General features: G+C 47.3%; 1 protein-coding gene across 4 annotated transcripts in view; it reads left to right on the top strand.

Moving 5' to 3' along the window:
- ACSBG1 (acyl-CoA synthetase bubblegum family member 1) overlaps positions 1 to 17,897 on the top strand; it is a 65,387-nt gene that overhangs the window by 10,083 nt on the left and 37,407 nt on the right. For 3 of the 4 annotated variants that reach the window (XM_017865336.1, XM_017865338.1, XM_017865339.1), the window contains exons 2-3: positions 15,699 to 15,803; positions 16,856 to 16,956. In XM_017865336.1, the coding sequence (XP_017720825.1) occupies positions 15,699 to 15,803; positions 16,856 to 16,956 (206 nt within the window). The remainder of the gene's footprint in view (positions 1 to 15,698; positions 15,804 to 16,855; positions 16,957 to 17,897) is intronic. The other variant, XM_017865337.1, reaches the window with a different exon arrangement.

The following is a 17,897-nucleotide window of genomic DNA, read 5'->3' as shown; positions in this document are numbered from 1 at the left end:
ATTTTAAATTTATTTTTATTTATTTATTTATTTTTTGAGACAGAGTTTCACTCTTGTTGCCCAGGTTGTAGTGCAATGGCATGATCTTGGCTCACTGCAACCTCTGCCTCCCAGGTTCAAGCAATTCTCATGCCTCAGCCTCCCAAGCAGCTGAAGTTACAGGTGCCTGCCAATATGCCAGGCTAATTTTTTGTAATTTTAGTAGAGATGGGGTTTCACCATGTTGGCCAGGTTGGTCTCAAACTCCTGACCTCAGGTGATCCACCTGCCTTGGCCTCCCAAAGTGCTGGGATTATAGGTGTGTGCCACCGTGCCTAGCCAAAACTGTATTTTAAATTTAATTTCCTAGTCAGTTGCTGTTAGTATAAATATAACTGATTTTTTAATATTGACTGTATATCCTGCAACCATACTAAATTTATTTATTAATTCCAACACTTTTTTTTGTAGATTCCCCTAAGACTTTTATGTTCAAAATTTTGGTATCTGTTAATAAAAAGTTTTACTTCTTCCTTTCCAGTCATTTTCCCTTTTAATTCTTGCCTTATTGCATCTTTTAGGATCTCCAAATGTAATGTTGAGTAGAGATAGTAAGAGTGGAGATTCTTATTTTATTCCCAATATATTTAGCATTTACAGTGATCTCCATTCCTTTCTATAGATTCATGTTTCCATCAGGGCCAAGTCCCTTCAGCCTGAATACATTTCTTTTTTCTCTCTCTCTCTTTTTTTTTTAAAAAAGGAGCAACTTAGCTGAGTGGTTCTGGCTCAGGGTCTCTCATGATGTTTCAGTCCAGATGTCAGCCAGGGTAACAGCCATCTGGAGTGGTAAGACCTGCTTTCAACCTCACTCATGAAGTTGTTGACAAACCTGTTTCTCACCGGATGTGTGAGTTTCCCACTGCACTATAATAATTACCACAAATTTGGTGGCTTAAGACAACAGATATTTATTCTTTCCCAGTTCTGGAAGACAGAAGTTCAAAATTGGTTTCAGTGGGCTAAAGTCAAGGTGTCAGGAGGACTGCTTTTCCTCCAGAGGCTCTATGACAGAAACTGTTCCCTGCCTCTTCCAGCTCCTGGTGCTCCAGCATTCCACTCTTGTCTTGTAGTTGCATCACTCCCATCTCTGCCTCTGTGGTCACATTGTTTTTCTTCTGTGCATGTCAAATCTCTCTCTGCTCCCACTTGCAAGAATACATGTGATTGAATTTAGAGCCCAACCGGATAATACGAGGTAATCTTTCAGTCTCAAGATCCTTCATTTAATTACATCTTCAAATCTCTTCCAAGTTTTTGCCATTTAAGTTAATTTTAACAGCTTTCAATTTGCTAGGTCACATGGTAACACTATGTGGATAACTTTTGAGGGACATTTTCAACTTACCACACTGGCTGTTAGCCAGAGACCTTAGTTCTTTACCAATGGACCTCTCCATAAGCTCTTTGAGTGTCTGTGACATGGCAGCTGGTGGCTGAGGCTAGGGACAGGTCAAAGTCTTCTTTATCACATCTGGTGCCTGAAATAGGAAGACTCATTAAACTAGGATTTGGAATAGCTGAGCCCTTCAGTGTCTCTATTTTTTTTTTAATTTATTTTAATTTTTGGTTCTGTGGTACATGTGCAGATGTGCAGGTTTGTTACATAGGTAAATGTGTGCCGTGGTGGTTTGCTGTACCTATCAAACCAATACTTAAAATCTAGGTATTAAGCCCAGCACGCATTAGCTATTTTTCCTGATGTTGTTTCTCCCCCCACCCCACCCCCAATAGGCCCCAGTGCACATTGTTCCCCTCCCTATGTCCATGTGCTCTCATTGTTCAGCGCCTCTATTTCTGGGTGGTTTCTTCACATGCAAGTTCATGTAGCATCACTCCAACATCACTCCAACATCACTCGTTCAAGGTAGCCAGACTTCTGACATGGTGGGTCAGGGATCCAAAAAGCATGTGCCCTGAGAGAGTCAGGTGGCAACTGCATTGCTTTTTATGACTTAGCCTTAGAAGTCATATAGGTTACTTCCCATACGTTGTGTTAGTTAGAAGCCAGTGATAAGGCCAGCCCAGATTCTAAGAGAGGGAAATGAGATTCTACCTATTGTTGGGACAAGTGTTAAATAATTTGCAGGTAAGATTTCAAGCAACTTCAGCAGTTTCCTGGTGACAAATCCTCCCATCTTCTATGTAAAAAAAATGTCATTTTTTCACCTTATTTTTCGAGGATATGTTTACTGGAAAAGAATTCTGGCTTGATCATTTACTTATTTTAGCACTTTAAAATACTGTTACAATATCTTTTGGTCTTCATTGTTTCTTGTGAAAAGTCAGTTATCATTTCTATCAATTTCCTTTTATGTAATGTGTCCTCCCCACTCCATCCCACCTCACCTCTGCTTTGGTTGCTTTTAAAATATTATCTTTTTTAGATTATTATTTTGAGACAGGATCTCACTGGGTCACCCAGGCTAGAGTGCAGTGGCATAAACCTGGCTCACTGCCTGGGCTCAAGTGATCTTCCTGCCTCAGTCTCCCAAGTAACTGTGACCACAGGCACCTGCCACCATGTCTGGCTAATTTTTTTAATGATTTGTAGAGACAAAGTTTCACTATGTTTCCCAGACTGGTCTTGAACTCCTGCCCTCAAGTGATTCTCCCACTTCAGCCTCCCAAAGTGCTGGAATTACAGGCGTGAGCCACCGCATCCAGCCTAACAACCAATTTTAGAATATTTTCATTATCTTAAAAAGGAATCCTATACCCATTAGTAGTTACTTCCTGTTTCTCCTCAATCCCCCCAGCTCTAAGAAACCACAAATCTGCTACAGCTTGTCTCTATAGATTTGCTTATTCTGGACATTTCATTTAAGTGGACTAATACAATGTATGATCTACTGTGACTGACTTCTTTCTCTTAACACAATGTTTTCAAGATTCATCCATGTCGTAGCGTGTATCAGTACTTCATTCTTCGTATGCCCAAGTAATATTCTATTATGTGGACATACCACATTTTGTTTACCCATTCCTCAATTGATGGACATTTGGGTTGTGTGGGGAAAAGAAAGAGATATCAGATTGTTACTGTGTCTATGTAGAAAAGGTAGACATAAGAAACTCCATTTTGCCCTGTGCTCATAGAAACATGTGCCGTATTGAATCAAGGTTTAAGGGATTTAGGGCTGTGCAGGATGTGACTTGTTAACAATATGTTTGCAGACAATATGCTTGGCAAAAGTCATTGCCATTCTCCATTCTTTATTAACCAGGGACACGATGCACTGCGGAAAACTGCAGGCACCTTTGCCCAAGAAAGCCTGGGTATTGTCCAGGGCTTCCCCCCATTGAGACAGCCTGAGATATGGCCTCGTGGGAAGGGAAAGACCTAACCATCCCCCAGCCCGACACACATAAAGGGTTTGTGCTGAGGAGATAGTAGAAGAGGAAGACCTCTTGCAGTTGAGATAAGAGGAAGGCCTCTGCTTCCCGCACATCCCTGGGAACGGAATGTCTCCTGTAAAGCCGACTGTTCGTTCTATTCTGAGATAGGAGAAAACCGCCGAGTGGCTGGAGGCAAGATATGCTGGCAGCAATACTGCTCTGTTACTCTTTGCTACACTGAGATGTTTGGGTAGAGAGAAACATAAATCTAGCCTACGTGCACATCTGGGCACAGTACCTTCCCTCGAACTTATTTATGACTATTTATGATGCAGATTCTGTTACTCACATGTTTTCCTGCTGATCTTCTTCCCACTGTCATCCTGTTCACCCCATTCTGCCGCACTCCCCTTGCCGAGATAGTGAAAATAGTAATCAATAAATACTGAGGGAACTCAGAGACCGGTGCTGGTGCAGGTCCTTGCATGCTGAGTGTACCGGTCCCCTGGGCCCACTGTTCTTTCTCTATACTTTGTCTCTGTGTCTTATTTCTTTTCTCAGTCTCTTATCCCTGCTGAGGAGAAACACTCACAGGTGTGGAGGGGCAGGCACCCTTCAGGGTTGTTTTAATGTTTAGGCTATTATGAAAAGTGCTGCTGTGAACATTTATGTACAAGTTTTGTTTTGTTTTGTTTTTTGTTTTTTTTTTGAGACAGAGTCTCACTCTGTCGCCCAGGCTGGAGTGCAGTGGCGCAATCTCGGCTCACTGCAAGCTCTGCCTCCCGGGTTCACGCCATTCTCCTGCTTCAGCCTCCCCAGTAGCTGGGACTACAGGCGCCCACCACCACGCCCCACTAATTTTTTGTATTTTTAGTAGAGACGGGGTTTCACCGTGTTAGTCAGGATGGTCTCGATCTCCTGACCTCGTGATCCACCCGTCTTGGCCTCCCAAAGTGCTGGGATTACAGGCATGAGCCACTGCGCTCGGCTATGTACAAGTTTTTGTGTGAACATCTGTTTTCATTTCTCTTGGGTATATACAAAGGAGTGGAATTGCTGGATCATATGGTAACTCTATGCATAACCTTTCGAGGAACTGTCAGATGGTATTCCAAAGTATCTGCATTCCCACCAGCAGTATAGGAGGGTTCTAATTTCTCCATATCCTTGCCAACACTGTTATTATCTTCTTATTCATAGCCATCCTACCAGGTATGAAGTGCTATCTAACTGTGATTTTGATTTGCATTTCCCGGTGGCTGACGATGTCAGGCATCTTTTAATGTGCTTGTTGTACATTTGCATATCTTCTTTGGAGAAATGTCTATTCAAATCCTTTGCTCAGTTTTAATTGGATTATTTGTCTTCTTATTGATTTGTATGAATTCTTTATATATTCTAGATATAATTTCCTTATCACATGTATGATTTGCAAATGTTTTCTCCCATTCAGTGGGTTAACTTCACTTTCTTGATGATGTCCTTTGAAGCACATCAGGTTTTAATTTTGATTAAGTCCAATTTATTTGTTTTGTTTGTGCGCTTTTTTACCTTATCTAAAAAAGCTCACCTAACACAAAGCCATAAAGATTTATTAATATTTTCTTTTAATATTTTTACAGTTCTAGCATTTACATTTACATCTTTGCTACATCTAAGTTAATTTTGTTTGTGGTATGAGGAAAGAATCCAACTTTATTTATTTATTTTTGGCATGTGTCCCAGCATTATTTGTTGAAAAGATAATTATTTTCCCATTGGATTGTCTTGGTAGCCTTCTTGAAAATCTGTTCACTGTAAATGTGAATTGATTTCTGAATTCTTAATTCTATTTCATTCACCTATATGTCTGTCCTTATGCCAGTACCTTATTGTCTTAATTACTGTAAGTTTTCAATATGTTTTCAAATCAGGAAGTGCAAATCCTTCAACTTTGTTCTTTTTCAAGAATGTTTTGACTATTTTAGGTTTCTTGAATCTTTTGTTTCTTTTTTGAGACAGAGTCTCACTCTGTTGCCCAGATTCTGGAGTGCAGTGGCGTGATCTCAGCTCACTACATGTTCCGCCTTCTGGGTTCACACCATTCTCCTGCCTCAGCCTTCTGAGTAGCTGGGACTATAGGCCCCCGCCACCACGCCCGACTAATTTTTTGTATTTTTAGTAGAGACAGGGTTTCACCGTGTTAGCCAGGAATAGTCTTGATCTCCTGACCTCATGATCCACCCACCTCAGCTTCCCAAAGTGCTGGGATTACAGGCATTAGCTATGGTGCCCCGTCAGGTCTCTTGAATTTTTATACAAATTTTAGGACTAAGTTGTCAATTTCTGCAAAGAAGCCAGCTAGGATTTTGATAAGAATTGTGTTGACCTGTGGATAAATTTGGAGAGCATTACCATCTTAACAATATTAAGTCTCTTGATCATGAGACGTCTTTCCATTTATTTAGGTCTTCCTTAATTTCATTCAACAATGTTTTGTGCTGTTCAAGTTAAAAATAGTTTTTTCTCTCTACCCTTTGGATTGAATAATTTCTACTATTTTGTCTTCAAGTTCACTTTTTTTTTTTTTTAAAGACAAAGCCTTACTCTGTCACCCAGGCTGGAATGTAGTGGCACAATCTCGGCTCACTGCAACCTCCCCTCCCAGGTTCAAGCGATTCTCCTTCCTCAGCCTCCCAAGTAGCTGGGATCACAGGTACGCACCACCATGCACAATAACCAAGTAAAAATACATGCACAATAACCAAGTATCTTAGCCACTCTGCTAAGCAATTCCAGTCAATTGCTTCCTAGGAAATCCTGTGTTGCTGAGCTGTATGGAGAGGTGCCAAGGACCTCATAGAGCTTCACCTAAATTTAGGCAGTGCATATGGTAGTGGTTAAGAAGATGCGGCTTGGTGAAGTGGCTCATGCTTGTAATCCCAGCACTTTGGGAGGCCAAGATGGGCAGATCACCTGAGGTCAGGAGTTCGAGACCAGCCTGGCCAACGTGATGAAACCCCACCTCTACTAAAAATACAAAAATTAGCCAGGCATGATGGTGGGCACCTGTGACCCCAGCTATTCAGGAGGCTGAGGCAGGAGAATTGCTTAAACCTGGGAGGCGGAGGTTGCAGTGAGCCGAGATCGCGCCACTGCACTCCAGCCTAGGCAACAGAGCGATACTCCATCTCAAAAAAAAAAAGGAGATGCAATCTGAAGTTAGATTGCCTCGATTAGAAACTCAACCATCCCCGTTACTAACTGTATAACCTTTAGCAAGTTACTTCATATCTCTATGCTTCCATTTCCCCATAAAATAGGGATTATAATTCAGTACCCACTTGATAGAGATAATCAAATGAATTAATTTGTGTAAAGCAATTGGAACAGTGCCTGGCACATACTAAGTGCTCAGCAAATGTTAGTTCTCACTTTTTAAAAAGTGAAATAATATTCCCCTAAAAGGCCAGGCTCCTTCTGCTCTGTGTCCCCGCTGCCTGACCCCTTTGCCTGCCGCGTTCAGAGCTGCCTCTTACTTGTACAGGCTGTGGATGTGTTTCTTTATCTTCCTCTTTAAACCCTGGGCTCCTCCATGGCAGGGAGCAAGTCTGTGAGCCAGAACCAGCCCACTGCAGAGCACAATGCCCCCGCTGGCGGAAGCCTCACCCCAGCTTCACCCCTACCCTCACCCCCACCCCCATAAAGTTCCTCTGGAGTCTGAGGAATAGGAAGGGTTCTTTCTTCTTCTCACCTCACTGGAAGAAAGTTAGAGAATCACCTATCATGAGAGCTGGGACTTACAGGCTGTCCCATCCACCCTTCCCCCATTTTACAGATGGGTTAACTAAGGCCCTCCTAGGAGAGGAGTACCTAAAGTCATACTTGTGGTACTTCAAATAAAAATGACAAGCAATGGGGAGATGGTGATTTTCTAGTAGCCTTTGCTTTGGGCTGGAATTATGTCAGCTTTGAGCATCACACTGCCCTTCTTGTGGTGACCAAAACCACCAACTGGCCATTCTCTGTCTGTCATCAATACAACATATGAAAACACCTAGATTATGATTTAATATATGCACATTGTTTATATAAACATTTTCCAATAGGGTCTGATGATGAATTGTTGGATGCAGGGGTTTAGAGGACCCTGAAGTGCCTCACTCTCTACACCTCCCCATTCTTTGTCCCTATCCTGCTCCACCCCAGTCACCCAATAGGCCTGAGACTATTGGGTATGGCTGGCTTGTTAGGAGCATAAACTCTGGAACCCACTTGCCCAAGTTTATATTCTGACTCTGCTAACCAAAGGACCTTGGCAATTTCCATAATTTTTCTGTATCTCAGTTTCCTCATCTGTAAAGTGAGGGTGGTGATAGTACCTCATTGGGCTGTTACAAAGATTGCATGTGTAAGCTGCATGAAACATTGCCTGACACACAGTGCTGGGTATGTGTTAGTTGCTAGCTACTGTGATTATTCCTGTCTGGTTTTCTTCTGCCCCCTTGGGCCTGGGGGCCTGGCAATACCCAACTTTGCAGCCTTGTCCCTACCTGTTGCAGCAGGATTCCAGCCTAGAGCCCTAGATGACCAGTCACAGATAGAAAATGACAAGGCCCTTTATCTGTGACATCTGAGGAAACAGAGTCCCGGAAAGAACCAGGGACTTGCCCAAGGTCACAAAACTGAAACAGAGCCTGGGCTAGAAGCCAGATGTTCTGATGTTCTGGTGCCCAGAGAACTTTGTCTTGGGTACAGCCAGGCTGCTTACCAACTCCTTTAGGGCTGTGGAGTGGAACTTGATGTCTGACACATTTATTTGTATACAGCAGGCTGTGGGATTTGGCATGACAGAGTTGGACACTATGAGCACTGCCAATTGGGTAAGAAGTGAGCTGGCTGGGCTGCCCCACCCACCCAGGCAGGAGCCAAGGTGGAGCTGAGATGAGCCTTGGGGACTGAGGCCTCTCAGCAAACACACTTCCACTGGGGTCTTGGGCTGGGGGCTTCAGTCAGTCAAGGACTCCAGGGTACCTGCTCCAAATATATTCTTTCTGGTGGATTTAAGGGGATATATCTTAAACCTCCCCTGCCCTCAACCTTTCTGAAAGATTATGCGTCCCTAGAAGATCTCTGCTCAGCCAAAACCCCACCCATGTGAGCTGGAAAACCAAGACTGGGGATGGTCCACAGCCCACGTCTATCACCTTGGCCTTGACTCCTCTCCTCCGCACTAGCCTCCCACACTGTCTCCCATGAAATAATCAGACCTTTACTCCTTGCCAGCTTTCTTCCTTTAAGATCATTATACCCCCTCCCCAAGCCTGGGCCCAGCAACCCTGCAAAGAATGCATCTTTGTTAATCGATCCTATCATCTAAATCTTCGAAGCAGGGACCATGTCCATTTTTGTCACTTTAGCCCTTCGTCCCATGGAACATCTGGCACAGAGGAGGTGCTAAATCAATACTCATAGAAGGAGGGAGGATCCTCAGGGAACTGTCAGTCACTGGGGCAGGGAGAAATCAATTCCAACTTTGGGAATAAGGGCTTAATTAATATTTTTATTTCATGAGAGGCCATTATGTTTTTTAAAAAAACAATATCCAGTTTCTAAATGCTAAGTGCCTTGGGAGGAGATCAGCCAGGGCAGCTCCAGGAAGAAGCATGAGGGCTGAGGTCCCTCCCAGAGGAGGTGAGGTCTGAAGAGTGTCATAGGCGGCTCTACCACAGCAGGTCAGCTACTGGGTTTTGTAAGGAGACGAAAAGGGTAGATAACACATTTCCCAAGCCTTCCTAACCTTGGAATGAGCCATGTGCTGGCATAATAACTGCTGAGGTTTCCTTCCTTTTTTCTTTCTTTTCTTTATTTCTTTCTGTCTTTCTGTCTTTCTTTCGAGTTTCGCTCTTTTTGCCCAGGCTGGAGTGCAATGGCACAATCTCGGCTCACTGGAACCTCTGCCTCCCAGGTTCAAGCAATTCTCCTGCCTCAGCCTCCCAAGTAGCAGGGATTACAGGCATGCACCACCACGCCCAGCTAATTTTGTATTTTTAGTAAAGACGGGGTTTCACCATGTTGGCCAGGCTGGTCTCAAACTCTTGACCTCAGGTGATCTGCCCGCCTCGGCCTCCCCAAAATGCTGGGATTACAAGCATGAGCCACCAAGCCCGGCCACTGTTGAGATTTTCAAACCTCATCAATTTGGACACTGTGATTCCAGAGCTAGCCTTGAAGGACATTTGAGGACATTTCTGTTGTCATTCTCTACCAACGTCAAGTATCAGTGACAACTCCATTCATTAACATCATGGCTCAGCCCTCACCAGAAAAGAGGGAGGGGGAGAAGAGAAACAAGTTCATCTTTAGCTCTTCAGGACAAAGGAGAGGTCTGAATTCCTTCCTGGGATTCAGTAGGATTGGGGTTGTTAATATAGCGTGGGCTTCCAAAGTCCCGTGAGAACATAAAACAGCAAGAGAGCATTGGGGTACAAAGTGCCTTGATGGGGGTCTATGGGAGGGCTCCCAGTAGCTTCTCAAAAGGGTTCCTAATGCATCAGAGGCTCAGGACCAGTACTTGAGTCAAACTGTCAGGGTGTCTTGAAGTGGCAACAGGCAAGAATTGCTGAGATGGAATTGAAATTTGGTGAAGGGTAGAATTCTCCTGAAGTTAGAGTGCTGGCATTGACCTACCAGTTTAGGGTAGCAATATGACAGTCGTTTGCCATCTGACCAGGTGGAGGACCTTGAACAACCCCTGTCCCAATTGCTGCCTCTGTGCCCTGCCCCTTGGCCTTAAAATTAGGGCTGAGGCTGGGTGTGGTGACTCACGCCTGTAATCCCAGAACTTTGGCAGGCCGAGGTGGGCAGATCTCTTGAGGTCAGGAGTTCCAGACCAGCGTAGCCAACATGGCCAAAATCTCATCTCTACTAAAAATACAAAAATTAGCCAAGTGAGGTGGTACACACCTGTAATCCCAGCTACTCAGGAGGCTGAGGCAGGAGAATCATTTAAACCTGGGAGATGGAGTCTGAAAGAAGCCGAGATTGGGTCACTGCACTCCAGCCTGGGCAACCGAGTGAGACTTTGTCTCAAATAATAATAATAATAATAATAATAATAATAATAATAATAATAAGGGCTTAAAATTTCCCCCTAACACTGACTAGGGCTGCCTCCATTTTTTCACCTCACCTAACCCCCACTCATGCCAGAGGCAGTTTGGAATTTGGGAGTTGTAGCTTGCAGGTAATAATTAAAGATGAGGGAGTGTGTGAGCTCCGTAAGGGGGAAAGGGGGCTGAGAGGTGGGCAGATCACCAGGGACAGCCCCCAGGAAACTCCAGGAAGCAGGAAGATGCTGGTGGGGGCTGGCTGCTGCCACAGACTGGCTAGTCCCTGTAGTGAAGGAAGAGGTGGAGGGTGGAGGGGGTATTAGAAGGCACAGGGCAAGGTGCAGGGATATTTGTAACCATAGAATAGGGGCTCTCCAGAGGGAATAGGGGGAGCTGGGGTGGTTAGCTGAGTTTTATGACATGCACATACTGGGTAAACCTTGTGTACATAGCATCTTGGCTTCAGAGCGGGCCATGGAGACCCCTGTTCACAATGCTAGTTCTGCCTTTTGCTGCCTGGGCAACACTGAGCAAATCTAGTGTTCTATCACTTCTTTTGGAAAATGTGACTATTAATAAAACCTACATTGCAGGGGCATGGAGAGAATGGGAGAAGCCAACCCAAGGCGCTCAGCATAGTACATGTGCTTAGTAAAGAAAAGTAAAGAACCAAACCAAACAAAAAGACGCACTTCTCGCCCAGCCCTGGGGGACCCAGTGGCAGGAGCCATGTCTCCCAAGGTTCTGCCAAGGATGACCGCCAAAAAACTGTGTCTCTTGCCTGCAATGGCAGGTCCTTCTCCTGCTGCCCGCCCTTCTTATGTAAGAGCCACACAGGTGGGCAGCTGGGTCCCGTGCCATGTAGGTCAGAGGTATCTGGGGCCACACCTCGACTGCAGCCCTAGGGCAGGCTGGGGCAGGTCCCCACTCATGCCCAACCCCACTGCCTCATCACCCGGAACCTGGGGCACCCACAGCCGCTGGCTCCCATACTCAGCATGCCTTAGCTGAGGGAGCAGAAGGGATGCTGAGCCCTGTGCCTGCCAGGTGCAAGAAGGAGAAAGGTGAGCACCCTGGGGCAGCCAGATCCCCAGGCACACCCTCTACCATGAGTCCTCTATGGGGGTCCTCAGGCTGGGAATTGGCAATTAGGAGAGAGCTGCCAGAGGCCGGATCTTTGAGGTGAGGCAGTCCATGCAGACTAAAGAGAAGTAGGGGACGCGGAGTCCGCCATGCAGGGTGATGGGGAAGCCAGCGTGAATCGCCATTGCAGACTATATTGTTGCTATTGGGAGCACCAGGCTGTTCACAGGCCTGTGTGACTAGCACTATGGGGTTTGGAGGAGGCGTTGTTCTTCTCCTTGTTTGGGGTTGTTAGGATATGGGGAACTAGTTAGGCAACACCTTCCATGGAGAACATTCTCCAACCATTGGGGAGTCAGTTCTGCTTTGCTCACCGAGCAGAGAGAGGTGAGAACTACCGGAAGTGACAGGAAGGCTGGTGAATGGTAGCCAGAAGTCTCTGCAAAGCAGGAGTCCTGGAGATTTTAGCTATTTGTTCATTAGTTGGCCATGGGGAATGGAGACCACATCCCCAAGGCAGCCACCTGCTACAGGTGTTCTCCTTTGAATCTGAAGGTGTGGGCTTACGAGGCCGGGCTGTAAATTACAGCCAGGTGTCCCACCCCAGGAGCAGATGAGTCATGGCCAGGAAAGAGGGCAGCTGTCCCCTCGCCCAGCCAGGCTGCCAGCGGTGACTCACGCTGTATCTCTGTTGCAGGGCGGTCCGGTGGAGCTGGGCCTCTCTGGGGCTGCTGTGGCTCTCCCGGGGGGACTCCGTGACACGTTCTCTGAGGTTCTGGCTCTCTCCTGGGCGAGCTCACAGATTGCAGCCACCCCCCAGGCACCATGCCAGAGGTGTTCCTGCTCAGGTCTACCAGCTCCATTATGAGGACTGTGTAAGGAACAAGGAGCCCACCTTCCCCCGCCTCCTGGCCCCCAGCCAGTCTCCCAGGGAAAGTAGTTGGCACGGAACCTGGACCCCCAGACTTGGGTTTAGGGTTTTTTCATTCTGTCGGTCACCCTCTCAATCTTGCCAAGTTATCTTTTTCTTCTTGCACCCCCAAAGATCCATGAAAGCTTGTGAGTAATAATGATGAGAGCTGACTACGTACTAAACACTTCTCTTATATCACCTTCTTGCAATAGCCACAGGATATGGGCAGAAAACCGAGGGCCAGAGAGGCTCCGTGACTTGGCCACACAGCTAGTAAAGTGAGTTGTGCCCAAGTAGGCAGACACACTGGTGAACTTTGATGCTATCCTGTTTCAAGAAAGCATTCATTGAGCACCTACTTCATACACAACAGTGGCCTGGCTGCTGAAGGCTAAGCGAGAAGAAAGGGCAACAGAAATAAATAGGAAACGGATCCTCATCCATGAAGTGTTCAGATGGGAAATGAGGGTCCTCCTCAATTTTTGTGTCTCACACATAGCGACTACTTGAGAAGGTTTAGGTCCAACCAATATGTGCTGAGCTCCAACAGTGAGTACTCATGGCCAGAGGACAGAGCTGAATCAGAAGTGGCCCCAGCTCTCAAGCCATGTGTGACTGTTGAAACCCAAACCTGAGTGTCCAAGGTCCATAGGGGTGAGAGGGTGTTGGGGAAATCTCGGAGGGCTTCCTGGAAGAGGAGCTGAAGGAGGCTTGGGAGGCTCTGTGTGCAAATGGTTCCCATCAGCTGCACTGGAAGGTAGGAGTAAGGAGACACCAATCCACCAAGAGATGGTTAAGAGAAAGGCACAGTGCAGATGCTCCCAGGCTCCTCTGCCCCCCACACACATCTGACATCATATTTGGTCAAACACACCCTTTGTTTTCTTGTTCCCATGCTGCTGGGTAGGTGCTGATAAAGTGTTTTTGTTTTCTGTGAAAGGAGAGCAAGGCAATGAGCTTAAAGTGCGCTTATGTGAGCTGAGGTCAGAGATTAATCCTTGTTCTCATCCGGGTGAAAGAGGGCCACCCTTGTAGGCTCTTCTTCCTCCTGGGAATTCAAAATGCAAACAGAAGCCAGTCAGCCTCCTCAGGCCATTCTCCCACCATTATTGTCATTCAATCATGTTAGGTGACTTCTGCCAGCCTCTGGAGTACTGCCTTCCAGAAGGAGCATAATTTTCCAGAATGGCAGGAATAATATGTTAATCACCTTCAGCATGCTTATGATGATCATGATGACAGTAATATCAACTCACCTGTAGAATCATTTATGGCCACCTGTCCTTCCTGGAATAGCAGCAAGAATTAGGAGTAGGGCCCAAAATGTTTTTGAGGAGTCAAGATAGAGTAGGGGCGGATCCCCAAACCTCAGCTTCTTTTCTTCGAGGACAACGTGATAGGTTCCATTGTGGAACATGTCCCCCGATATAACCTACAGTTCTAATGAGCTTGGTTGTTTTCTATTCTGCTACAAAAAGAAATGGCAATGTAGGAGTGAGATGAATTGCTAGAAGCCAGCACACAAAGTAGCAAGAAGTGACTGCTAGTCACAGGGGAGAGGATGAAAAACTAAAAAATGGCCGAGCATGGTGGCTCGCGCCTGTAATCCCAGTACTTTAGGAGGCCAAGGCGGGAGGATTGCTTGAGCCCAGGAGTTGGAGACCAGCCTTGGCAACATAGCAAGACCCTGTCTCTACAAAAAATGCAAAAATTAGCCAGGTTTGGTGGTGCAGGCCTGTAGTCCCAGTTACTCAGGAAGCTGAGATGAGAGAACTGCTTGAGCCTAGGAGTTTGAGGTTGCAGTGAGTGGTGACTGTGCCCCTGCACTCCAGCCTGGGCAACAGAGCAAGACCCTGTCTGCAAAATATAAATAAATACATACATACAAAATAAAAACTGAAAGACTACCATTACTAACAACAACGAAGGTTAGATAGCAGTCACAATGAGGAGAGGCAGATGGCCTGAGCAGTTTCACTTGTTTCTGTGTGGCAAGTCAGGTCAGGAAAGCCTGTTACTGGTTATAACACTGAGTGAGCAGGAAGTTACTGGAGGTTTAGAATATTCTATTTTGAATGACATCTTCTCAAAGGGACTACCTCTCAAGGCCCCCATTAAGGAAAAGATCAGGCTTAATTCATTTGGAAAATTAGTTTTTGACATTCTCTTAATCATGCGCCCCAAATTCTGTAAGCATAGGGTATAGAGAGTTGAATCAGTGCCTTGGACCAGCCACAGGGATAAGCAAGATGTTCTTGTTAAACTGATACTGGCAGAGGGCCAGGGTCCACCCTCTCATTGACCATGGCTGCTGGACAAGATCAGTGTCTGAGCAACAAGAAATTTGACACCGCACTGGGTGCTGGCCCTCCCGGAAAAGGCACCCGCCCACAGCAAGAAGGTGCTGCCAACAGCCTCAACCTCCCTATAAACAGAAGGTTCTAATCACGATAAGTCCGCTTGAACCTTGACTTCTTTCGGTGGCTGTCTTTTCATTTAGTCTTTGTGTAGCTATTTTAAAACCAGAACCAGTTTACACTAATTTTCTATGGGGAGAGAAGTGCTGTCCGTACCTTTTGATTAGGAGGATTTAAAAACAGGTTTGTTTGTGAGGAAGCAGTTCAGATGGTAGGACATTACAGCCAAGGACAGCCTCCTGCCTGGCTAATGTGGAGGTGGCTGCCCAGCTGGTGATCTCAGAGGCTAATTAAAGCTGCTAACTCTAACCTGGGGTGCTGTCCACCGTCTTCTGAGGACACAGGACGAGATGGGGCAGGGACATCAACCAAGTTCACAGTCTTCCCCAGATGATCACAGTGTGGGCCCCTGAGCCTAGCAGTGTACGTGTCCCTGGTTTGCCTGAACCCAGAGCTCAGGGGCCGTTTGGTAACGTTGCAGCCCAAAGTGGAAGTAGCTTCTATCTGGCTATCCCAGAGAGCTGTAACCAAGGATCCAAAGTCAGGAGGACGAGTTCTGCAGCATTCAGGCGCCTCTGTCTGCCTGGCACAGGAGACCTCACCCCGGAAGCACGCGTTGCCATCTCTTCAGTTTTTCCACAACCTCCCTGGAGCGGGTCGCCATAGCAATGGAAGGGCTGCTCCAGCCCTGTGGCCTAGGCCTTGCTCACAAATATCCCAAGAGTGGCGCCACCTCGGTTCCCCAATCATCCCCCTTCTCCCCATTCCCCTCCCTTCCTAACCTTCTGATATCTTTCACTTTAAAACCTATCTCAGGTTTTTAAACAGACTGCTGCCAGGTGGGCCTGGGTGTGTTCACAAACTTAGTTTTGTTCGGAACCTGCAGTGCCGACGAGGAGTAAGGCTGAATGTGAGAAGCAGGTAATTGGCCCGGCTTCCTGGGAACTGGGCAGGTACGGGGCTAGCCCCACCCTGACTGACAGACAGACAGGACTCCCTGGAGCCAGGGTCCTTCCCTCAGGGACACCATGACCAGCTGCACAGGTTGCATGCTGCACAACTCCCGTGGATTCTGTTAACATATTTGTTGACTGTGAAATGTGTCTCTGGAGTTGTATAATCCTGCTGCAGTTCTGAAGTGTGTATTGAAATCCATCTGCTCAGCCATCTAGGAGGTTGAGGTCTGGCCAGGTGAACCCTGAGGAAAAATGATGCTGAAGGGCAGTCAGGCTGAAATGATAATGAAAGCCCAGAAACCCATGAAACTCGGACTGGCTCAGAACGCTAGACCCTTTAGCCAGGGTCACTGAGCCTGGGAGGCAAAGGGGATCTGGGTCAGGGGTGAAGGTGCAAATCCTTGGGCCTCAGGTCTCCCTGGACCTGTGCCTATCTTCTCCATGGAGTGAACAGACATGGGGTGCACCCACAGGCACATGGAAGAGGGGAGGCCCTCACTGGGGGCCGGAATAGGGACCCCTGAGAGCACTATGAGCACCTGCAGCCCCACTCAGAGTTTCTGGGCATGGGTGGGGACAGGTGGGTGCAGGGAGTGACAGGTGGGGACAGCCCCACTCCAAAAGTCTGCCCTCTCCAGGAGTGGTGTTCAGAATGCCCCAGTGCAGACCTCAGCCCCTTCCTCAACCAGATGGGGGCGCTGAGACCCCGAGAGAGGCATGAACTTGCCCAGGGTCACACCAGGAAGTAGAGCACAGAAGGCCTTGAATTCCCTTTCTCCTGAGCCCTCAGAGCCTACAGGGAGGCTGGGTGGTGGCAGGGTTAGTCCCTACAACCACTGAGGTCTTGTCCCCTGACCCACTGGGATCTCTTCTGTGGATGGCCCCAGCATTTGTGGGAGACAGAGGTGCCAGTGTCCCCCTGGGTGTGCTGAGATGTGTGCCAGGCCAAAGTCCCTGAGCCCAGGCCAGTCCCCCACGTTCTAATGAATGTTTTTCCTGGTCCCCTCACCACCCCAGCTCACTGACTGACAGGCAGCCACTCTCCAAAGAGTCCCTGAACCATGCTCTCAAGCTCTCAGTGCCAGAGAAGGTGAATAATGCCCAGTGGGATGCTCCAGGTAAGCCAGCTGGGGGTTGCCGGGTGGGGCAGGGCGGGAAACTGCACTGTGCTGGGTATGTTGGAGGGGTGGGTGGTGTGGGGGACCACCACACAGAACCGCGGGAAGGGGCAGCTGGGGATCTTGTTGGTCTCCACGCTCCCAGGGACTCCACCAAGCCCCTTCCTTTATGGCCACCATCAGGGCCAGGCGTGATGGAAAGGAATGGGGGGGTGGGGTGGGGAGATTTCTTCTTCAAGGAAGTTGGGAAGAAGAGAGGCCAGAGATAGAGACGGGTAGGACATCATCTGGGGCCAGGCCTTGGGAACTTGGATCTCTAGCACAGGGTTGCTGAGGGACAGGAGGAAGCCCAGATAAGCAATGCCTTGGGAGTTTTGGCTTTGTTAACTGGGGCAAGGGGCAGGTAGACAGATGTAGACTAGAAAGATTTGTTTTGGAGGCTTGAAACATTACATATTATTTTCTTGATCTTCACCATCAAATAATTGTGCCTTAAGGAAGGCAGAGTTACTTACTCTGACTCTGAGGAGTCATCAAAATGATAACAATAATACAGCTTTTGTGCACTTTTATTGGCTACACAACAACATTGTAACAACATAGAAATTTAAAAACAAAAAGAAAACAATAGGTACCCAGCACAGAGGGCCAGGTCAGCTGCCCCTCTCCCAGGCCGAGTGTCTTGCGGGGCTTTGGCAGGGATCTGGCCTGAACTGTGGGGGTGGGTGTTTCTTCTCATGCCCCCCACCCTCGCCTCAGAGATAAAGGAGTAGGGACTGGGCCAAGAAGAGGATCAACTGGTTTCTGAGAATGGTTTGAAAGACACCGGAGAGAGGCCAGGAACAGGGCCAGCTGGGTCCAGGGAGCCTCCCACGCTCATCCTCCCAGGATTCCAAGGCATCTCGCTGACTTGCTGAGCCACGTGGAGCAGGTCCCACCAG

This window comes from Rhinopithecus bieti, unplaced genomic scaffold, assembly GCF_001698545.2.
Source record: "Rhinopithecus bieti isolate Rb0 unplaced genomic scaffold, ASM169854v2 scaffold_82461, whole genome shotgun sequence".
NCBI lineage: Eukaryota > Metazoa > Chordata > Mammalia > Primates > Cercopithecidae > Rhinopithecus > Rhinopithecus bieti.
This window is presented reverse-complemented; position numbering and strand designations above follow the sequence as displayed.